The sequence below is a fragment of the Strongylocentrotus purpuratus genome, unplaced genomic scaffold (genome assembly GCF_000002235.5).
Source record: "Strongylocentrotus purpuratus isolate Spur 01 unplaced genomic scaffold, Spur_5.0 spur5_scaffold_18, whole genome shotgun sequence".
NCBI lineage: Eukaryota > Metazoa > Echinodermata > Echinoidea > Camarodonta > Strongylocentrotidae > Strongylocentrotus > Strongylocentrotus purpuratus.
In genome coordinates this window covers 4,796,985-4,822,236 of record NW_022145603.1, presented here as the reverse complement: position 1 = coordinate 4,822,236, position 25,252 = coordinate 4,796,985, and the positions used below count along the sequence as shown (strand labels likewise).

The following is a 25,252-nucleotide window of genomic DNA, read 5'->3' as shown; positions in this document are numbered from 1 at the left end:
TTGATCATATAGCATGTAAGTATTGGTGTGTACTGCAAGGTTCTGGAGTTATCAGAATCATCCTAAATTTGGCACAGTCTTGGTAAAGTAACAAGCACTGGACACAGAAAGCTATATATGGGACAACACACATGGTGTCGGGGCTAGTACTACCTTGATTTCCTTGTCTTTCTATGCTCATTACTCAGCTAGTATACATTTTCTTCCAAAATTGTTTGGCACATGTCATTTGTAATCTTGAACATTCAGTGTAAGTTTCGTTTGATTCTGTGAGAATTAATTTTCTTTTTTTTTACCAGAACTGGAGTTTATCTTTAACTCCTACCAGTAACAACGCAGGTACCCATTTACCTCACCTGGGTCGAGTGTGACAAATGTAGCTTAGTATCTTGCCAAAGGAAATAAGTGCCGCAGCGGGACTCTAACCGCAAACCATGCGATACACAGTCCGTGGCGCATCCACTAGACCACTATTGAACCCTAAACCTTGTTATCCTCAGAGAAGTGGCTTATCCACTAATCCACAACACCTCTACATACTACATACACTACAGTTACTGAGCTAAGAACACGAGAGTGTTTCACAATGACTAAGATTGGACTTAACTATGGCAGGCCATTCATGCCACTGTTTGCTCTCACCATTATGATCTTTACATAATATTTTTTCCTCCAATAATGAATTATCAAAAAATGTCAATTCTGTAGATTTGTGACCATGATTTATACATCCCTTGAGAGACCAATGCCAATAAATGGTGAGAGAAAACAGTGGCATGAACGGCCTGCCATAGTTAGGTCCCACTTAAAGTCGATCTTAGTCTTTGTGAAAGACCCCCAGTTGAAATCATAGGACTCATTATCACGAGTCATATTTCCCTTGCATGGACTGTTGCAATGTCAGCTGATTGATGGCAATGTCTATCACAGTGCGCCCTCTGTCAATGACATGCTGCGGAATGAGCCTCATAGCAGCTTCCACCTGTAGTCGAGGATAGAATCAAATGAACAACAATTCTAACATCTTTTCTTCATTATTTTTCAATTTTTATTCATCCCATTCACAATAGATCACTTTGTAATTAGCATATCGTTCAAATGATACAGAATATCGACATGGATCTCATTTGAGGAGGCGCGATAGTTCAATTGGTAGAGCAGTGGTCTCGTAATCCGGCGGCACGGGTTCAAAACAAAGGCGATGCGCTAGTACCCTTTGGTAAGGCATTACTCCTCATCACCAGGTCTCTCGGAGATGACCTAAAGCTATCAGTCCTCTGGTTGCTTACTAACAAGCATTTATGTTTTCTTTGCAGTCAGGTAAAATAACCACCACTAACCACCACTACATAACGATAAGAATTTGCCACCCCCTAATTACAATTTAATCAGAAAACAGTTATTAAAATGCAGCACCCCTCTGCGATACACTAATTGGACTTGGACCCTACCTGCTTTTCTGGTGCCAAAGATTCATATGCTTGAGGGATTTCGCCTTGCGGAAAATGGCCTGCCTTGGCTATCTCTTCCAGGATGATTCTGTGGAATAAGGAGATGATGAAAACAGGATCCTTAGGCCTAAAAACATGGGTCGGTCAGTCAGATATCTTTTTTTTAAATATTTTTTAACTCCCTCTTTTGTATAATATTTCTCACTTTTTAATGTTGTACCGGTAATACATATTTTTTTCTAAAAAACAGTGATTTTTTTTTTTTTTAAAGCCGACCATAGATTTCCAGATATTGGGGTCGGTCACAAAGGGCAATAACATTTTTTTTTGTAGGCCTTATGTGTGTACACAGGCTGGTCTATTGCCATTTGGTCTATTCCCAGTTGGTCCTCACCCAGCCCGTCTACTATCCACATGGTCTAATAACCATTTTGTTAAGTACAAGGTGATACATTACAAATATCTCGCTTTTACTTTCGCTCTTTAATGAGTTGATGCTGATAGCAAATATCGCTATTTAAAGATGAAGTTGAGTCCTGGTCATTGCGATTGCATTGTGAAAGAAAAGGTGTGAAATGGATTAGAAAAAGTTGATCATGTAGCATGTAAGTATTGGTGTGCACTGCAAGGTTCTGGAGTCATCAAAATCATAATCAATTTGGCCCAGTCTTGGTAAAGTAAGAAGCACTGTACACAGAAAGATGTATATGGGACTACACAAAATGTGTCTGGGCTACTAACCTTGATTTCCTTATCTGTCTATGCTCATTACTCAGCCAGTAAACATTTTCTACCAAAATTGTTTGGCAAATGACATTTATTTGTAATCTTGAACATTCAGTGTAAGTTTCGTTAGATTCTGTGAGAATTCATTTTCTTTTTTTTTACCAGAACTCAAGTTTATCTTTAATTGAAAGTACAAGGTAATATCAAAAAAAAGTATCTTACTTATAATTAGCAAGGTTCATGACTTGACTGCTGATAGCGAATGTCTCTTTAACATTGAAAGCTTGGTGGAACCAACCCGTCGGAATGATTAAAAGCTCTCCAGGGTTCTGCTCTACCTGAATACCTCTTGCTTTGGCAAAGTCAGGATAAGCATCAAGATCAGGATCAAAGGCATCGATAGGACTGAAGAAAGAAAGAAAGAAAGAAAGAATCAAATTAAATGTTATTTGGTAAGGCATTAATCCTCATTACCAGGTCCCTTGGAGAGGACCTAAAGCCGTCGGCCGTCTGGTTGCTTACTACAACAAGCATTTATGCTTTCTTAGCAGTCTGATAAAATAACCACCACCATTCATTCAACAGTTGGCTTACGGTTGCACCATGTGAGAGAGGAGGGAGGATGGGGAGTCCTGAGAAGGATTGTCTGTAATCTGTCTTTCTTGAGTGTGTGTGTCTAGTCCTGAAAGGGACTGTTGGTTATCTTTCTTGAGCTTATAGTTCTCCCGACGACAGAAAGTCAACCTATTTGAAACGTCAAGACCCCTCCCCTACTACCCATCCTCTCCAACTGGCGTTATAGTTCTCTTTAGAACTATAAGCTTCACACACTACACACACACTCAAGAAAGAAAGATTACAGTCAACAGCCCTTTTCAGGACTCCCCAATCCTTCCCCCGCCCCCTCTCTCCCATGGTGCAACCGTAAGCCTACTGTATATCTACATCACCATGCAAGCCGGTACTTATAAGCAGCATCTAAACCATAAATTGTTGCTCGGTAGGATTCCTCCAAAAGACACCGTAAAGGCATTTAAACTGGAGGTGTGTCGTCATGTGCAGCCACCAACTTAAGGTGCTGGTTTCAAGTTGGGTTTAAGCGCAGATTTAAAAGTAATTTCTTTTAAATTTCTTTTTTAAATGCAGATCCTGCCGGGCGGTCAGGATTGACTTGCTCTGTGTTCCGGTTGTGGATCCGGGCCCGGCTGGACTATGAGGAGCCCTGCCATAAGACATCAGAGCCTTGGCATGGATTTGAATGCCGTACCTTGGGATCTGCATTATGGTGACCTCGTCACTAGACCACAGCACCTCTACAGATTGAAACCAAACTAGCAGTAAAGGAAGTTCTGAATCCGTAGTCAGATAAAACAACAATGTTTTAATCACTAAACAGACTACCCCTGCTTTCAGTAGGTGAATAAAGATTTTTACTTCATGATACAATCATGTCTCCCTAAGCAAGATTCATACTTTCTTTTGCCATTTTTTCTTAGAACATTGTTTCATAATATCAACATTTATGAGCAATTATTAAATTTCATCAGCATGTACATGCTTTTCTCCATCAAATAGTGGCAGAATTGGAGCAGATAATAACTGCCTATGGCACTTATCGGGTTAGGAAACTGACCTGCTATAAGTATGACAATTGAGCGGGAATCCTGAGTTGGGGTTGGTCGTAGCATAAAGTAAGTCATCTTGACCAGGGGGATAGAGCTTCCATCGCTTCTTTCCCCATATCACTGCGTTGGTGCCTGTCCAGTTGTATGGATCTACAACATAGAGGATGAGATGGAGTTAGGGTGTACATCTACATGTAAAGAAGAGAGACAAAGACATACAGACACAGACAGATAAAAATAGGACAGGAAGAGATGAAAACAGATACAAAGTACAATCAGAAAAAGAGAGACTGAGAAAGAAAGAGAGAGGTAGTGAGAAAAAAAAAGGAATGAGTAGAGAGATAGAAAATAGCCAAAGTAAGAATGCAAGAGATTGAGATACAGAGAGACGAGGCAGGGGTAGAGAGACAGAATCATGGAGAAAGATGTAGAGAGGAGAGAAATAGAGGAAGACAGAAAGAAAGATAAAAAAGAGAGAAATGCAGAGACAGACATTATAGAGAAAGAGAGATAGAGAAATAGGAAGGTACACAGAAAGAGACAGAAAATGAGAACAGTCATGAGAGAGAAAATGAGAGAGAGAGACAAGGGGGAGAAAGAAATATAGAGCAAGAGAGAAACACAGAGACTGACAAGAGAAATAGAGATAGAGAAATAGGAAGGTACACAGAAAGAGAACAAACTTGAGGGAAAAAAGGAAAGAGAGAGAGAAAAAGAGAGAGAGAGAGAGAGAGAGAGAAGGGGAGAAAGAAATATAAAGAAAGAGAGAAATACAGAGACAGACAAGAGAAAGAGAGATAGAGAAATAGGAAGGTACACAGAAAGAGAATAAACTTGAGGGAAAAAAGGAAAGAGAGAGAGAAAAAGAGAGAGAGAGAGAGAGAGAGAGAAGGGGAGAAAGAAATATAAAGAAAGAGAGAAATACAGAGACAGACAAGAGAAAGAGAGATAGAGAAATAGGAAGGTACACAGAAAGAGAATAAACTTGAGAGAAAAAAAGGAAAGAGAGAGAGAGAGGGGGGAGGGGGCAGAGAGAGAGAGGGGGGGGGGGGGAGAGAGAGGGGCAGAGGGTGAAGAGAGAGACGGAGTGATGATGTCATACCAATATGTAGAGCCGATCTTGAGTGAGCAGTCCCCCATAACATCATGGCATTCCATGGTCTGATCTCTTCTGGGAATATTTGGAAGAAGTCCTCTTGAAGATACATCTGAAATTAATCAAATACATCGAGCAAGCCTGGTCATTAAAGCTGTAAATTTACACACTTGCATCTATCTGTAGTGGGTTATCAATTATGCTGTAAATTTCTGCATTTTGCATCTTGAAGGAAAAAATAAGACTGAATTTGCTTAGCCAATATCAAATATATTTAAAGAGAAGGTTGAGTTCTGGAAAGAGGTGAAAAATAATTTGTGAGCGTTATCAATTTTATTATGCAAGCACGGAAGAACATCAGATAAGAAATGTTCCCTGAAAAGCATGGCTCCTCAAATGCCTTAATATTCTAAATATGGCACGTAACAGCATAAACATTGGGACAGATTTTTATGCCACATGTTTGTGTAGTCCCATATACATATTTCTGTGTAAAGTGCTTGTAACTTTACCAAAACTGGGCCAAATTTCTTATCATTTTGATGATTCCAGAACCTTGCAGTACACACCAATACTTATATGCTAGATGATCAACCTTTTCTGATCGATTCCACGTTGATCTTTCACAATGCAATCACTTGACCAGAACTGGTCTTTATCTTTAAGTTGGGTTGAGTTGGGTTGAGCGCACGAGCATGTACATGCTTATGCTGCTCTCCAAGAAGGAGCTCCTAATTACTTGATTTTGCTATATTTGATCTTTTGTACTATTACTATATGATTGTGTAAGTTACATGGCATCAGCTGGTCAAATTGTAAGTTTTATATGTGATTATTTCATATGTTCTTGAATGTTACATTTTTTGATTGCTGTTTGTACTAGTACCATATGTAAGAATCTATGTTCCCTGTACACCTCTGTGCATTACTGTACATGTACATGTACCTCACTGTGTAGCTTTTGTGTATTGTTTGCTTCAACGAACTTGAATGCTTAGACTCAGATCAAACACAATGCAGCCTTTTCATCTGGGACTGTTCATCATTCTGTGCTGCTATGCCAGTGCTATTGACTTCGCTGACTGCAGTGGACAGACCATTGTCCATCCTTTGGGTTGTCAACCTTTCACCAGGAAACATTTCCTTAAAACAAGGATCCCATACAGTGTTAACAGCAATGCCTCCTTCCAGTTGGAACTAGTTCATGCCGGTGATGTCCACCCCAATCCCGGCCCAGACAAGCAACATGATGACACCCTACTCGCTACAAAACGTCTTGTCAATCAACCTGCTGCTGTCATCAAGTACACCCCAGCTGAACTCTGTCAGTGGAAAGATTTCACTGCACCTCTTCCATTACATGTTTGTGAAACTATCGGATTATATGGAATTCAAAAGACGACGCGTAAGAAAACCAGACGGGGTAATCGAGGCGGAAGGAAAAAGAATAGTCTTCGACATGTAAGTCAAGCAACGATTAGAACTTCATCACTTTCAGATCGTCTTAAACTTTGTTCAATTAATGTACGCTCTGTTCGTAATAAAACAACTATTATTCACGATTTTGTCTATGAAAGCAATGCTGATTTAGTCACACTAACAGAAACCTGGTTAACTGAGAGTGACACCGCAGTTCTACAAGAATTTGTTCCCTCTGGGTATCGCTTCCTTCACCATCCTAGGACTGGTCGCCGCGGTGGTGGAACTGGTCTTCTCTCCAAAGATTCCATCGATGCTCGTCAAGTTGCCGCCGGTCAAAAGGAATCATTTGAGTATGCTGAATATCATATTTCTTGTAAATCGTTTCGTCTTCATTTGATCAATATATACAGACCACCATATTCAGAATCTCATCCCGTGTCTGTTCCACTGTTTCTTTCTCAGTTCAATGAATATATTCAAGATCACCTTTTGTCCGATGTTCCATTGCTAATTGCTGGTGATTTCAACATTCGAGTTGATGTAAGCTCATCTGAATCAAAGTCATTTAGAGACCTCCTCGAATCACTCTGTTGTACTCAATTTGTAAATTTTAGTACTCATTCACATGGTCATACCCTTGACCTACTTATTTGTCGCGAGTCTGATGATATAATTGTTGGCCAACCATGGCCATGTGATTACCTCTTATCTGATCATATTCCTGTTATGTGCCATCTCAATACATGTAAACCATTATTGGCTGACAAACTTGTGCCGTATCGCAAATCCTCCCGTATTAATGCTAGGATGTTTAGTATAGATCTTGCAGAAAGTATACTCTGTCAAAATGTACATGTACCCAGTGATATCTCTGATCTGGCCTCCTTGTATGATATCACACTCAGAAAGGTCTTAGATAAACATGCTCCTTTAGTTTCAAAACGAGTAGTTGCCCGTCCTCATGTGCCATGGTACACGGACGAGGTTAGAGCAGCAAAGAAGCAAAGAAGAAAAGCACAGAAACGATGGTCTAGAACACGATCTGATCACGATCTGAATGAGTACAAGAAAGCTCGCAATGCAGCATTGTATGTTTTGAATGCTGCTCACAGAACTTATCATAAAGATTTAGTAACACATAACAAAGATGACTCAAAGAGCTTGTTCATTGTCATCAAATCTCTGCTTAATGTTTCAAACAAACAACCAGTGATGCCATGTAACATTGATAAGAAGATTTTTGTGAATGACTTAGGAAAATTCTTTCATGACAAGGTTCTAAACATTCACAGTGACATTCAAACTAGCATATGTTCGATGGATAGAATTGATACTGATTCATCAAGTCTTATTCCAGTACCTGATGGTATCAAGCTTGATAAGTTTAAACTTTTATCTGAACAGGAAGTAGGGAAACTTGTGATGAAGCTCAGCAAGAAGTCTTGTTCTGCTGATCCGATTCCAACAAAGATTCTCTTGCAATATATTGATGTTATACTACCTGTGTTCACATCCATGATCAATGTCTCCTTGTCTACGGGCCACTTTCCTAAAGAATGGAAAGTCTCACTTGTTTCACCATTGTTGAAAAAACCAGGGCTTGATGTTGAATTTGGTAATCTTAGACCCATAAGTAACCTACAATACATTTCTAAATTGGTAGAAGGTGCAGCCACACAACAGATTTTACAGTTTCTTAACAGTAATTCACTCCTTCCATCCAATCAGTCTGCATATAGACAGTTTCATAGTACAGAAACGGCACTACTCAGGATCAAGAGTGATATTCTGATTGCAATGGACAGACAGAAAATCACTCTCCTGTTATTACTTGACTTGAGTAGTGCCTTTGACACTATTGAGCATTCCAGATTACTAGATATTTTGAAGATATGCTGCGGTATCGACGGTGTTGCTCTCGGCTGGATCGAGTCATACTTGTCTGATCGACATCAAAAAGTTAAAATTGATGGCATTGTCTCTGACTCTTTCCAGGTGCCCTTTGGTGTGCCACAGGGCTCTCGGCTCGGCCCTTTGCTTTTTATGTTATACACGAGTAATCTAATCAAGAGCACTCAGGATAATTTTCCTGAAGTCTCCTGTCACTGTTATGCAGACGACACACAATTATTTTTATCCTTTAGACCATCCACTAGTACTCAAGATGCAAGTGTTTCAATGTTGGAAAAATGTGTTAATTTTATTCATAGATGGATGCTTAACAATAATCTTAAGCTAAACGATAGTAAGAGTGAATTTTTGGTTATAGGAACTCCACAACAGATCTCAAAAATAAGCATTGACGGTGTAAGAGTTGGATCCTCCAATGTGATACCCTCTGTTACAGCAAGGAATTTAGGAGTATACTTTGATACTAATTTAACCATGGAAACACATGTTAAAAATATATGCAAATCAACATACTATCTTCTGTACAATCTCAGACGTATCCGCAAATATTTTGATCAAGAAAGTATGAAATTGGTTGTACACGCTCTTATCACAAGTAAGCTTGATTATTGTAAGGGGTTGCTGTTTGGAATGCCTGATTCTCTGATAGCTACATGTAAGTTACAAAGAGTACAAAATGCATGTGCAAGACTTGTCTATCGTCGGTCGAAATTCACTTCAACCGCACCTCTTCTGAGAGAACTCCACTGGTTGCCAGTCCGTCAAAGAATCTCATTCAAAATATTGTTAATCGTCTATAAATCATTGAGCGGTCAAGCCCCTAATTACATCAAAGAATTACTTCAACTCAAAGTCCAATCACACAGTCGTAGCCTGCGCAGTTCCACAGATAAATTACTGTTTCAGATTCCCCATGGCAAAACTAAAGTAACTCTTGGGGACCGTGCTTTTGCTATTGCCGCCCCCAAATTATGGAATAGCTTGCCAATAGAAATAAGAAGCACTCCATCTCTCAATGTTTTTAAATCCAATTTAAAAACTTATTTGTTCAACTGAGTGATCTTATTTTGTAGAATTTAGTAAAAAGGAGCTCTTAACCAGCGCAGCTGAATATATTTTGTATAAAAGCTGCGCTATATAAATCTATTATTATTATTATTATTATTTTTTAATGTACATCAATGGACCCTTTCCAATCTCAAACAACAGAACGCTATCTATTTTAGCAGGATTTCTTTGTTCCATTTCTTTTGTAGAACCCTAGAGTGTTCAATGTATATCAAAAATAATATCATGCGACGAGCTCCAGACCAATCACGCATTTGTAACTTTATTAAAGATCTAGTATTTATATAATATTGACTGGCCTTGATGGAGATACCTGGAAATCTGAATTTTAATTGCATGGTAAGATAGGTATATATTTATAGGTAATGATTATTAATTTTTATTTTCAATTTTAATTTATTTATGTTTACAACAAAACATAACAAATCAATTATAAACATTTACAACAATTTGAGAATACATATTGGAAACAGAGGGGTCCACTGAAAAGCAATGCTTGTTTAAGTGTGGACACCTGAAATGATACTTAGGAATAATGAGTAATTAAATTAACAAGTCCGTAACTACACAAGGAACTACACAATATGGGTAAAAAGGGGGATGCAAACAGAGACGAGAACGGGACAAGACATTACTTTACATGAACACGGTCACAATACAAAGAGTAGACAATGCCAAAAAAGAAGTGAGAGATCAGGGGTACAGAAAATAATATGATGGTAATGATGATGGTTATTTTACCTGACTGCTAAGAAAGCATAAATGCTTGTTAGTAAGCAACCAGACGTCCGACGGCTTTAGGTCCTCTCCGAAAGACCTGGTAATGAGGATTAATGCCTTACCAAAGGGCACTAGTGCATCGACTTGGTTTCGAACCCGGGTCACCAGATTACGAGACCACTGCTCTACCGACTGAGCTATCGCGCCTCCTCAGAAGAAGATGATCGACTACTTGTAAACTTACCACTTGTCCGATATCCTCCTTCAATGTTGGTCTTCGTGGTATGAAGATCTCATCTTCAACATAAAGCCATCTGTCTCTCGTTCCAGCCTTCATCTTCAGCTTCACAAAATGTTGCAGGGTCGTGTAGCTGCTCGTCGCATCTTTCAGTTTTCTCTTTAAAACAAAGACATCAAGAGAAAGAAAAAGCGTGGAACATGTACATGGAAACTCTCTTCATTAAGTTTCCTATGATACCAACAAACTTTGGAATTTCGTTTTAGATCTTTATCTTATAATTCAGTCACTTCAAAACATGAAACTTGTCATTAAAGATAAAGTTGAGTTCTGGTCATGCGATTGCATTGTGAAAGAAACGTTGTGGAATCGAACAAAAAAGGTTGATCATCTAGCATATAAGTATTGGTGTGTACTGCAAGATTCTGGAATCATCAAAATGATTAGAAATTTGGCCCAGTCTTGAGTTACAAGTTCTGTACACAGAAAGAAGTTTATGGGACTACACGAACATGTGGCATAAAAATCTGTCCCGATTTGGATGCTGTTACATGTCATATTTAGAATATTAAGGCATTTGAAAGAACCATGCTTTTCAGGGAACATTTTTCATCTGATGTTCTTCCACACTTTCATAATAACAATGATAACGCTCACAGATTATTTTTCACCTCTTCCCAGAACTCAACCTTCTCTTTAAACCCGAAATTAAATGTGTCAAAAAACTTAGTGCAGTATTGTTTATTTTACATGAAACTGTTATTTGCAATTTATATCAATGTACATATAGGAGACTGGTAACCTGCAACTGATTTGAATCAATCACAACTGGTTATAAGACAAAGCCCAGGGGGGTGTTTCACAAAGCCTTTTTTCAATGAAAAATAACAAAAATCAGTGACAAATCTGCTGATAACCAATCAGAAGCTAGGATTTCAGTAGCTTATAACACAAGTTGTCATTTGTCACTGATAACAAGTTTTGTGAAATGCCTCCCTGATGTGTATCAGTCCTGAAACTTATACAAGTTTTTGGTTTTAGAGTAAAGTGACATCTTAGTCTTACCTGGACAGACTTCAAAGTTACATGCTCCTCTCCAAAGTTCTGAATAAAAAAATTCTCACTCCAGCCGCTAGCTCTCCAACTCCCTACCACATCTGTGATGATTACAGGCCTGTACAGAATGAAACGTTGAGTATGAAAACATTGGCTAATAATAAGAACAGACAGATTTAACCCTGAGTTCCAGACGATGCCATGAAGTGTTAAAACACGTAATGTATGTAACAATTATTCCCTGAAATTTTAGTCATGGCTTGTTTCTTTTCTTACTTTTTGTTTCTTTTTCATCTTTTTTTAATTTGTTAATGTTGGTGTTGACATAATAAATTCTAAATACCGGTAGTTAAAAAACTATCAAATATCTGGAAGCCCATTTTGAATTGAAAAAAAAGCTTATCTCAGTCAAAAAGAGTAAACCACAAAACTGAATAGGGCACTGAGTTTTATCATGACCGGACGCGATGACCCGATGATTCGAAGTAAGCCAACAGCTAGTGACTTGTTAGTTGTTAGTGCTTACCACTTGCCATTGTACTTTTCATTGTATTCCTCCAAGCTAAGATTGGCTTCCCTGTCAATCAAACCTAGAGCCCCGCCCATCTCGTAGCTCCGCCCCAAGTCTTGGTGGAGTGCATCAAAGAGGACAGAGGTCACGGCGGCTGTAATGGCAGCAACCAGGAAAGTCATATAGGAGCTCATCCTCTGAAATAAATCATCAACGAAAACAGCTTTTTGAAAATAGATCTCCTGAAGATAAAACAGAGTTCGGAAAGTAAACCCTCTCTCAAGATATCACATAATTCAGTAGAAATTATTAAAAATTCCCCATGGAAAATATAGAAAACATACATAATAATCATAATAATGAATAATATTAGTAATAATTAATAATAATAATCATATTAGAAATACTACTACTAATAATAATAATAACACAATTTAAAAAGCAGTAATATGTGGGATTGTTGCAGATGTGATCACATGGTCACATTTTTGCAAAATGGAAGTTGATGCCTCTTGCCACTATAATATAAACTTTCCATTCTGCCAATTTTGCAGCAAGCAAAGCGAGTTGAGCAAAACATCATACAGTTTACTATTTTTATATAAAATGCTAAAAATGATATTGTCACCAAAATAGAGAGGATAGTTTGGATCAATAACATATTCAGACACCTCACTGCACTCTTCATAGATGAGCAACGTGGGTAGGCCGAAAGTTTTAGTCTCTTGTGTAAAAAGATGTTCCACTGAGACTATGCCTGGCTCCACTGACCACCTCTAGACCTCGATCTACACAGAGTTTACTGAGTGATGGATGCATCAATGGATTCATGTCAATTGACTGACAGTGACAAGTCAATCATATTTGTTTTTGTTTTAGTTTTACCCAACAGCAATTGAGCTCCGTGTTGAAATTCTTGCAGTCGCATTTTAAACTGTTACTGCACTCAATTTCGACGAAGAAAATCCGGAAAAAAGACCCTTAAACGCATCATACAATCAATCTGGTAAGTGGAACCGATGTATATGTATATAGTCAAGGCCTAATTTTCAAAAATAAATGCATCCGATTATCCGACATAAATCCGCTAAAATAGAGTATCTTGGGCAAAGTTTTGTGGCCATAAATGGACACAACATTTTCACAAGAGACCCTATGGTCGGCTTCTGTCTCTAAAGAGAGGAGTCGTTCCTACCCATATAAGAGGCTAACAAAAGAAAGAGATAGTAGGCTCTCTCCACAAAGAACTTTGCGCATTGAGCGCTGTACAGTGAGTTTACGCGCTCCCATTTGCGATCCGCTCAAGTGGCTTCAAATTTAAAGTGAGAGAGGGCCTACCTAACTTAAGCACAACTTAAATTCGATGGCAATGTCAATACATAATATTTCGTCACACCAAGGAGATTTTGACATGAATGCTTTAAACAGGTGACGCACTTCACACATAACTGATGCACACATAAAATAGAAAAATCAACGAACATTTCAGAATAAATTTACAGTTTGAAATAGCCGATTCAACTTTAAATTACCAGAAAGAGTAGGTAGTATTGGAAATTCGTTTTATTACAATGCCATAAAACATTGGAATTCCCTTCCCAATGGTGTAAAAGAAATAGGAAACTATGATCATTTTAAGAGGAAATTAAAGGAATACCTAATACTTGAAAGTCAGAGAAGAGAAGTGAATGACATGTTATATGATTGAAATTTTTATTCTTCTGTCGGTTCATACTTTTTCATGTTGTATATATACTTATGTTTTTGTACGTTATAGAAATTCTACAAATTCATCATTATTTTCCTCTTCTTCCTTCTCCTCTTTTTCTTCTTCTCCTTCTTTTACTTAATATCATTTCTATCAGTATCATCAGTTTAATGTTGTTATTATTATTATCTTTAATAAATAGTTCTTTTAATTTTCTTATCTGTCTGTAAATATAACTATTTTAACTTATTAATTTTATACATGTCTGTAAGGGACCCCACTGGAAATAAGCTCTCGAGCTTTCGTGGGTTATCCTGTTCAAGCTGACTTATTTTTGATCTGTTATTATTGTATATTGTTTTTATGTTGGAAGCTTGTCGAATAAAAATCAATCAATCAATCAATCAAATATGACGAAAATAAGAATTGTTCAATCTTTAAAATAGTTCCGTAAGACTTAAACTTAAGCGAAATACATAACATTTTAAGGATGCTGAAAAAATTGTAACAAATACTGAAATAGAGGGTTTGACTGAAATATCATAATTTTGGATCGGATCAAACGAAAAATCAAAAGCTTTCTCCTCGCACCAATATTATAACATTGAGTGAATGGAAGCCAGCGATAGCCAATCTTAAGAAGGGCCCTAGTTCGCACCAATTTAGTAAAATGAGGCTGCAATATGCTGAGATTGGATGAACGTTAATCGTTATGCGTAGGCGCAGGCGCTGTGTAAAGTTCTACCTGTGCTCTCTCACTTAAATTTGAAGCCGCTCAAGCGGCGCGGCTCTGGCCTCTGCCAATCTCAATAGCTGAGAGAAAGAGATTGTAAACTAAGTGCACAGCGATCAATGCAGAAAGTTATATGTGACATATGAGTCAGAGCCTGTTCATCGAGCTCGCTCCGCTCCGCACGGCCACATGCACTGGCCCCGGCCCCGAGGCGCTCGATCAGGTCCAAATCTGAAATCATCACTGACATTGACAAGTTACCGCGACAATGACTTGGGACACACAGGAAAAATAACGAGTGGGACTGAACTGAAGTCTGAACTGCAAGTAACGGCTGAGGAAAAGGTCTATAACCAAACCGAAACGTCAGGAAACTCATTCTTTCAATTGTTAAAATGAACTACGGATACAAGTGATAAAGAATGTCTGAACAATTCAACAAACAGAAAGTTTAATTTACTTACGGCTAACAATTGTGAAGTTATGTTTTTATTCTGGCTTCAATTAACGATCCTCATGAATATGCATCAAAGTAGATGAATATTCATTACCCGCTGCGACCGCGCATAGGCGATGCACAAAGGCGATGATAAGCGATCGGGATTATGAATATGATGGTGCATGCGACAGCAACAACGGGACAACAACAACAATAACAATGTTTATGACAATAATGATATTAATAAATATTAACATTTTACATGTGGTCAATCCTCACACTACATTAGCCCAGAAATCAATCAGACACAGAGGTCCAGATGTATGGAATTCTTTACCTAATGATATTCGAAATATAAAATCAACAAACTCTTTTAAAAGAGCACTCAAGTGTATTATCATTTCACAGATGTAAGATATTACTTACATTATAATCTATTTATCAGTTCTAATTAAATCTAACATAATTTTGTTACTAGGCCTAACGAAATGTTTTTTTTTTTTTTTTTTTTTTTTTTTTTTAAACTTTGTAAATAGTGTAAATAGTTCACTACAAAACTTTAGGAATTTTATTTGTCATATATTATATATTTGAAAGGTGTTGTAACGATTCAAGCTCTATTTGCTTATGTTTCATCACCTTTGTGTGTTCATTCTTCAAACTGTATATAAGTTGCAACTTGTCTTTGATAAAACAATGTTATATTCTTTTTCACGTGAAGTTAATTCAAATGTATTGTAAAATTGAAAATGATTTGTCATCTTGTATTAATTTTTATGTGATGTTAACTTCAATGAATTGTGAAATTGTGAACATGCATGCATAAATAAATAAATAAATAAAATAACTCAGGGGCGGTCAAGCGACTTCCAAAGTGGGGGGGGGGGGGCACCAACGAAAAAGGGCATTTTCTGGAGAGAGAGAGAGAGAGAGAGAGAGAGAGAGAGAGAGAGAAAGGGCACCTACAAAGAGAAATCTCAAAGCGAAAAAATTAACTTTGTTTAGACATTGTTTTATTCCCTACATTGATTTCTATATTTGTTCCTCTACATCATACTTTGCACTGTGTGGTGGTCTGAAAATTCATTTGCGAGCGAGCGAATTAGCGAGCGATCGAGGAGAACATTTAGTATTCCGGTAGCGCGTACTAAGTTAGCGCGTTAGTTGGTATACAAATAATGAATGGTTATGAGTTCAATAGTGCGAATATGTTCATGAGTTGAAAGATTAACATTCTATTCAACGAGGCGTCAGCCGAGTTGAATAGAATTAACGTTAATCTTTCAACGAATGAACATATTTGCACTATTAAACGAATGAAAAACATTCATTAACATCGAAGAAGACCTAATAGAACGTTAATCAACAAATTATGCTTTACTCCTTATAAAGATAAATTAAAGTTCGAGTCAAGCCTTCTCGATTGATTACATGCAGATTGCCTTCGCGTCAGATACACGCAGGGATACGCGCACATGCAGCAGAGAGGTACGCAGTCTGCATATAACCAAAAATGCACGGCGCATATAACCAAAAATGCACGACCGTGCAATATACCATCTATTGAATATCATGTGATCAACAACCGTCCAATCAAATGACAAGGATCCACGTAGTGGTTCACACTTTTATGGAGTGCCTGTTGTGAACTAATTTACCCTTAACAGATTATTTTAATCCTTCAATGAAAAGCGTCCAAAAAATTAATTTTGCAATGAAATGGGAAGAAATAATAATATGAGTATGAACTGAATTTCAACAAAGTCTTTGGTAGATTATCCTTGTCATGAATATTGAAGGAGGGAGATGAAACCTAGCATTCCATAGAAGTGTGAACTAAATTCTTGTTTAGTCTGGACTTAGTCCCGGCTTAACTTATGAGAATACCACCCAATGTGTGAGCTAGGTCTCATTGCTAAAAAATACATCTCATTAAATATAAAGAGTGGGGGGGGGGGCAATCCTGAAGACTGAACAGACCTTTGATAAGTTAAAAATATTTATAATTAGGCATATTATATCATCTATAAATGCGAGCGAGCATAGCGAGCGAACGTTTAGGGAAATTGCTTTTAGTCCCTTTAAATTAGGGGCAATTTTAATGATGACAGGAAAAGGGGACCCTTATATAATCGAAAGGGATACGACGGGATATCAGAAAAGAAAAGGAGCACATGTCATAGTACGAAGGATTTATCAGAGGTAAAAATAGGGCACTCCTTACACCGGCTGAACTGAGGCACTCATGAGAATGTGATTGTCAACGCTAAAAGGGGCACCCACCAGATTCGAATAGGGCAATTATCAGAGGTGAAGTGGGCACGTATCAAAAGTGAAAAGGAGCACGTATCTGAAAAGGGGAACTTACAAGAGATTATGAAGGGCGCTTATGTTATCAGAATGGAAAATGGAAACTTATTGCAATGGAAAATGGGAACTTGTCGAAGGAAAAGGGGAACGTGTCAAAAAACAAAAATCATTACGAAAATTCCTCGCTAGAGAGATTCCGACTTTAGTGTCCCTAACTCGGAGATTGTCTCATAGAGTTTGAAAACGAGCCTGGAGAAGGACCTCCCGTTCTTATCACTTTCCTAATCCATTGCCAATGACGCGCTGATAAGACCCGTCAACAGAGTCTGGCTGAAGAGAAAATGTGAAGAAAAAAATCCCAAAGTTACACAAATCTGTGTTTTTTTTCTCCCGAAATTTGTTCTTAGGGATTCATTTGCCCCAAAAAACTTCAAAGCACAAAAATCGGGCAAGTAATACCGGAGATATGATATTGATACTCCCGAACAAATTTCAGATTTGACTCACTTCAGGAAACTTTTTCCCCCTTCTTCTCGTGGAGAGAGCTGTCAATCACGTTTCGACCGGCTGTTAAGCAGCTGCATCGGATTAAGCCCTCTTATGACTGACCAGCTTGTATGACTGCGCATATTAGTGCACATGTTTTTTTTTATTTCATGTTTTATTTTGAATTTGATTTTATTACCAGAAATTTGAAAATGAACTGCTACCTCAAATGCAATTTTGAACGGGAAAAAATGAACCAGCAAAAGCGGAGATAAATATGAGATCGTGCGCTCAGCCCACGCTGCTCAGCCTACGCTTGAGCGCAGATTGTCGCATAGACATACGGGTCTTTTCCGAGTTTCGTCCAATTTTCTAGCGAGGCACTACGTGTACGTTCTTCCCTCGCTGTAGCACGTACGGTCTCGTTAGAAAACTGTATGCGTAAGTGCACTGCGTGCGCTGGCATCAGAATCAAACTCGGAGAAGGTTGTGTGACAATTTCTGAGCTGCGTGTCTGAGCGATGTTTATTGTTGTTGAATGAGAGTAGTCTAGTTACTAGACCTTCGCTGTGTTCTCTTCATTGCTTTTGTTTTAATAAACCGACCTAAGCAGTATTCTTTCTGTCTTAAATTCATTATGTTATGTTACTACCTTTTATCACCTTCTCTAATGTTATTGTTTGTTTTTATTATTCCATTATTTCCTTTTCCTATCTTTACTTACGCTATTCTTTGTTTCTTCCTTCTATCACCTTCTTTTTTCTGTCTTTCCTTATGTTAATCTTTGTTTTTTTCCATCTTTCATCCTTTGTTCTATCTTTCCATTATGTATTCTTAATCATTTTCTATTTTTGTCTTAATTACTTAATGTTATTCTTTGTTCTATCATCTCTTATGTTATTGTTTGTTGTTATCATTTTATTATTTCCTCTTCCTCTCTTTCCTTACGCTATCCTGTGTTTCTTCCTTCTACCACCTTCTCTTATGTTGTTCTTTGTCTTCATCATTTTCTCATTTTCTTTTTCTGTCTTTCCTTAAGTAATTATTAATTGTTTCTTCCTAAAATCACCTTCTCTTATTTTATTTTTTGGTCCGAAGCGCGGAAGCTTTGAAGTTTCATTACATTATTTATAGTGAAAGAAAACGAATCGTCGTACCGTTTCGACTCTTCATCCTTGTCTTAAATAAGACCCCCCCCCCCTCCCGCGCTTTTTTACGTTTCATTAAATCATTAGACAAAGAAGGCGATTCGTTGTACCGTTCTCGACTCTAAATCCCTGTCGTAAATAAGACCCCCCCCCCCCCCCCTCCCGCGCTTTTAACGCTTCATTTAATTATTTGAGAAAGAAGACGATTCGTTGTACCGTTTTCGAATCTTAATTCTTGTCTGAATTCAGCCCTCCCCCCTCCATTCACGCGCAAAGCGCGAAAGCTTTGAAGTTTCATTAAATCATTAGACAAAGAAAACGATTCGTTGTACCGTTCTCGACTATAAATCCTTCTCTTGAATAAGATTCCCCCCTCCCGCGCTTTTAACGCTTCAGTTAATCATTAGACATTCATGTACCGTTCTCGACTCTAAATCCCTGTCTTAAATAAGACCCCCCCCCCTCCCGCGCTTTTAATGCTTCATTTAATTATTTGAGAAAGAAGACGATTAGTTGTACCGTTCTCGACTCTCAATTCTTGTCTCATTTCAGTTCACCACCCCCTTATGGCGCAAAGCGCGGAGGCTTTGACATTTTTGCAATTATTGAGAAAGAAGACGATTCGTTGTACCAATCTCGAATCTTATTTCTTGTCTGAATTCATCCCCCCCCCCCCTCACTCACGCGCAAAGCGCGGAAGTTTTGACGTTACATTAAATCATAATACAAAGAAGGCGATTCGTAGTACTGTTCTCGACTCTAAATCCTTAATTAACACCCCCCCCCCCCCTCCCGCGCTTTATAACGCTTCATTTAATTATTCTAGAAAGAAGACGAGCCGTTGTACCGTACTCGACTCTAAATTATTGTCTGATTTCAGTTCCCCACCCCCTCCTGCGCAAAAAAGCGGAAGCTTTGACGTTTTATCAATTAATGAATTATTGAGAAAGAAGACGATTCGTTGTACCGTTCTCGACTCTTAATTCTTGCATAAATTCAGTTCCAACCCCCTCTCCAGCGCAAAGCGCGGAAGCTTTGACGCTTCATTAAATTATTAGAGAAAGAAGACGATTCGTTGTACCGTTCTCGAAACTTAATTCTTGTCTTAATTACACCCCCTCCCACTCTCGCACAGAGCGTGGAAATTGAATTGGTTTCGCTTCTCTCTATTTATAATTCTCAAGCGCTGATGATATTGGCTTTCATTTTCTTCATTCATTTTCTTTACTTTCCGTTGGCTTACTTTTTGTAATAAAGCCGGTAACAGCGATATTTTAATTGTTTTTGCTTCGCTCTCTCCTGCGATCCGTCTCTCTTTATATTGCTCAAGCGCTCAATTGTTATATTGACATTCATTTCTTTCTTTCCGTTGCTTACTTTTTGTCATGATAGACGGTAGTAACATCAGCCAAATTGAATTGTTTTCGCTTCTCTCGATCTCCCGCAATCTGTCTCTCTTCATAATTCTCAAGCGATGGTGATATAGGAATTCTTTTTTTCATTCATTTCTTTCTTTCCGTTGGCTTTCTTATTTCATAATAGACGGTAACATCAGCTATTGAATTTTTTCGCTTCTCTCGATCTCCCGCGATCTTTCTCTCTTTAAAATTCTCAAGCGCTGATGATATTGGCATTCATTTTCTTCATTTATTTTCTTTCTTTCCGTTGCTTACTTTTTGTCATGATAGACGGTAGTAACGTCAGCCAAATTGAATTGTTTTCGCTTCTCTCGATCTCCCGCGATCTGTCTCTCTTTAAAATTCTCAAGCGCTGATGATATTGGCATTCATTTTCTTCATTCATTTTCTTTACTTTCCGTTGGCTTACTTTTTGTAATAAAGCCGGTAACATCAGCGATATTTTAATTGTTTTCGCTTTGCTCTCTCCCGAGATCCGTCTCTCTTTATATTGCTCAAGCGCTTAATTGTTATATTGACAAGTTCATTTTTGTTCATTCATTTCTTTCTTTCCGTTGCTTACTTTTTGTCATGATAGATGGACCAGCCAAATTGAATTGTTTTCGCTTCTCTCGATCTCCTGCAATCTGTCTCTCTTCATAATTCTCAAGCGATGGTGATATTGGAATTCATTTTCTTCATTCATTTCTTTCTTTCCGTTGGCTTACCTTTTGTCATGAAGCCGGTAAAATCAGCGACATTGAATTGTTTTCGCTTCTCTCTCTCCAGCGATCTGCGTTCATTTTCTTCATTCATTTCTTTCTTTCTGTTGGCGTACTATTTGTCATATAAAATCCGGTAACATTAGCTAAATTGAATTGTTTTCGCTTATCGATCTCCTGAGACATGTCTCTCTTTATATTTCTCAAGCGCTGGTGTTGTAGGCATTCATTTCCTTCATTCATTTCTTTTTTTCCGTTGGCATAATTTGTGTAATATTAAAAAGCCGGTAACAGCGATATTGAAATGTTTTTGCTTCTATCTCTCCCGCAATCTGTCTCAAGCGCCGGTGATATTGACGTTTATTTCCTTCATTCATTTCTTTCTTTCGGAATGCAGCGTCTCGTAAATATGCTAGTAACACTTATTGTTCGACTTGAGTTCCAAAGTTGCCAGTTGCTGGTACCACAATACATCTAATTTACTTCTCGCAGGTCCATGCTGAAACCAATAATTATTGTCTGAATTCTAGACTAACCCAACGCTCCAGGCTCACCTAAATGTACGCAAGCTCTGTTGATACATGGATTAAGTCCTTAATAGCCTTGTATTGACAGAGGGATAAGTTCACCAGCAGATAAGGAAGGGTCTTGTTTACTTAATGATAATGACTATATCAAAGTGCTTAGGACCAAACTAAAGTCTATGAGACAATTCACTGAATTTTCTCTAACGGAGAGTTTTCGTCATGTTAGGGCACTCGATCATCAGAGGTGAAAAGGGTAAGGGGCACTTTTACAAAGTAATAGGGCACTTATCAAAGTAAAAGGGGCACTTTTTCATGTAATAGCGGGGGCACTTTGCGGTTTCGCCCCCCCCCCCTCCCAAAGGGCCGCCTCTCTAATAATTAGACATTGAATTCGTTATGGAGACGAATTAGGTGATCTGCCGCTTTGATCGAGACTTAACGACTCGACGATAATGGTAATGGTATAATAGATCAAAATTTGTTTTCATTTACATAACAATTCAAGTTTAAAATGCAAAATAGATTTCATACAAGCGAACAACAAATTTCAGAAACCTACCAGCAAATGTTACAAAATAATGTTTATAAATTTTTCAATTATAATATCCAAATTTTAGATTATAGCAGTCAGTCTGTTTCAATGACCTTCAGTAACTGATTGTATGATACTTACTGAATGCAATCATTTTTGTTCCGTGAATGTACAATTTCATCTGTTATAAAAATATGTTATATTCCTGAACAAAGAGCAAATGATTACCTTGGAATTCTATGAATTTCAAACGGGTATGAGCTAGTTTATTATGATGGTAGGTATGAAAATGCGTGTTTTTAGCAGTTGTATAGAATAGCCTAGCCAAGGTAGCTTAAAGGGGCAAACGTTTTAGTGTGAAAAAGGCACACTTTTTATACATAATATGATTTGGAAACGAGCACAAATATATTTATAAAAGGGGTACACTTATAGTTCTATAACATTTGGGCATTGTACCCCCTGTCACCTCGGCTACTACCTTAGTGTGGTTTTATATAGAAGTGTCCCTGTACTGCAAAAAGCTGCTTCGATTCTTTAAAACTAGAGTTTAGATTTTAGATTACCACAAAAGGGCCAATTGTGTAAGCGACACTGCAGGGAATAAACTTAAAGGGGGGGGGGGTAGGCCTACCTATCAAAGGTAACGCGGGAACTTATATTTCATATACTTATTTTAAACGGGCACTTATCAGAACTGAAGATGGGTATTTCTCATACCTACAAACATTTCTTTGAAGAGAAAAATGCAATTATTATAAATTAAAGGAAAGGGGCACTTTTCAGAGGTGAACAGGTACACTTTTGGCACCTTAAAAGACGCACCTATAAGAAAGAAAATGGGTGCATTTATTACATGTTTTTAAATAAAACTGCACTTGTCAAAGTAAAAAGGGCACAGTCTATATAGATAAGAATAAGGAAACTTATCAGAGGTGAAAAGGGGCAGTAGTTAGAAAGATAAGATGAAATGTAATTTTGATGCGCTATGAAGGCCTATCAATTATGTGGAGTTAATGAGAGGCTTAATCTTAATGGAGTTGGTGCTGGGATGGATGCATGGGTAAATAGTGAGAGGCTAGGAGTCAATAGCTTGAATGAGAAAGATCTGAATAATTTATTTATTCTGAAATAATTTTACATATTCAATAGAATCAGAATCTGAAATCATTAATATAATTATAAGTGGTAGTTAGTGCAATGCTGGAGCGAAAATACTGAATGACAGTTTTACTAAATGGCGCATAGATTGATTGATTGATTGATTTTTATTCGCCAAGCTTCCAACATTCAAGTACAACAATATACAATAATTTAAAGATCAAAATTAAGTCAGCTTAAACAGGATAACCCACGAAAGCTCGAGAGCTTATTCCCAGTGGGGTCCCCGACAGACATTATTATAGGCCTACAAAATTAATAACGGTTAAAATAGTAATATTTACAGACAGATAAGAAGAAAAAACTTAAATAAAGATGATAATCATAATAGAAATGATAGTAAGTACAATAAAAAAAAGAAGAAGGAGAAAAGAAAAATAGGAGGAGAAGGAGGAAAAAGAGGAAAATAATGAAATTATGTAGAATTTCTATATCGTAGGCTACAAAAACATAAGTATATACAAAATGAAAAGGTTTTAACCGGCAGAAGAATAACAATTGCAATCATAATTTATAACATGTCATTCGCTTCTATTCTCTGAGCAAAGTTTTCTATTTCCTTTATATCAAATTATTAAATTGATATCAAGGATATTTTCAGTAATTTATTAACTCAAATATCAATTTACTGGATACCATGCGTGTTCCCAAACTCTCTTGCTCGTAACAAAAGAAAAAGGTCACCGGACTTTTTCTGAAAGTGGGGGGGGGGGGGGGTGCTGAAAAAGGCCCTAGTAACAAAAGACAAAGGTCGACCCGTATTTGACTGTAATACAGTGACACCGGACTTTTGATGGGGTCCGGGGGGGGGGGGGGGGGGGATGGGCGATCGGAACACGCATATGCGTACCGTATGGGGAGGGGGGGGGGGGGTGATTGTCTCAATATGTTTGTTAATGTTCATGTTTACTTAATTTATGACTAATTTTCCCCACTATTGTCGATTTGTATATTGATTAAAGGTAATACAAAGTTTTGGGAAATTTTGAAAATTGGGTGAATAATGAATCTTTACAATTATGATATATTTGGATGCCCCTGTGGATGTATTATAAGCAGTAACAAAATTAGCCCCTAAAACACTTCTGTTTTCGAGAAAAATTGAATATAAAAATTTACCGGTGCTCCCGGTAAATTTTGATAAATTTCCAATAGCGCCTATGGCCGCACAATGGTAGCTGCGACCATGAAAATCCCAGAATATGTAGTTGGGATAATTTCCAAACGGGAATAGCTAATCGGTCGATTTTAGTCAAGAAACATTGTTTCATAGCTAAATCAATATCTTGACCTTAAGAGGGAGCTATACAACTTAAAGAGTTTATTATTTATAATTTCATAACTTTAGACTCGATTTCAACCGCGACAACGATCAATGTATGCTTCCAACCAGGCGCGTACGCAGGGGGGGGGGGGGGGGGGGGGGGGGGGGGGGGGGGGGGGGGGGGGGGGGGGGGCTGAACCCCCCTTTGGTATTTTTTATGTGGTAAAACCCCCTAATCCCCCCCTTGTTTTTTTTAATAAAAAGTGTCCTCTTACCCCCCCCCCCCCCCCCCCCCCCCCCCCCCCCACCCCCCCCCCCCCCCCCCCCCCCCCCCCCCCCCCCCCCCCCCCCCCCCCCCCCCCCCCCCCCCCCCCCCCCCCCCCCCCCCCCCCCCCCCCCCCCCCCCCCCCCCCCCCCCCCTTATTCAGCGGCTGAATCGTTGCGATTTTTTGGGGACCAAAAAGGTGTCCTCTTCAACCCCCCCCCCCTCGCCCCCCGCTTATTCAGCGGCTGATTGAGTCGTTGCGAAATTTTCAGCCCGATTTAAAAATGTTAAACCCCCCCCCCTCCCCCCCCCCCTTCAAAAATCCTGCGTACGTGCCTGCTTCCAATGTGTTAATTTGAACCAAATTCATGACCCCCCCCCCCCCCCCCCCCCCCCCCCCCCCCCCCCCCCCCCCCCCCCCCCCCCCCCCCCCCCATACCAAAACTTTGTAATACTCGGTCACAAATCACCATTACGAACTGCTACGAACGCCGTACGAACGATTTTCAGACAATGGAAATTCGGGAAGACAATTGAAAAACAGGGAGATTCGTACGAAATTATCGTTCTTACCAGGGCATGTGAGTTCTTAGTTTGTGACCGTAGAATTATATTGACAAATTCAAACTGACCGCGTACTACCGCAGCATGCACGCTAATCAGGCCGAGGCGATCAGCTGTGACATGTGTTGTTTCATCGCATCGCACCGTACCCTATAGATCGATCCCGACGACT

General features: G+C 38.6%; 1 protein-coding gene across 1 annotated transcript; it reads right to left on the bottom strand.

Annotated features, from left to right (window-relative positions):
• Positions 1–347: 347 nt before the first annotated feature.
• LOC100887994 (F-box protein At1g78280) lies at positions 348–14,790 on the bottom strand. Its single transcript, XM_030989086.1, has 9 exons — positions 14,730–14,790; positions 11,840–12,021; positions 11,323–11,431; positions 10,264–10,416; positions 4,905–5,010; positions 3,811–3,952; positions 2,400–2,582; positions 1,452–1,539; positions 348–982 (listed from the first exon to the last, which is right to left on the bottom strand). The coding sequence occupies exons 2-9, from the start codon at positions 12,016–12,018 to the stop codon at positions 863–865; spliced, it is 1,080 nt and encodes a 359-aa protein (XP_030844946.1). The 5' UTR covers positions 12,019–12,021; positions 14,730–14,790; the 3' UTR covers positions 348–862.
• Between the last annotated feature and the right edge of the window lie 10,462 nt (positions 14,791–25,252).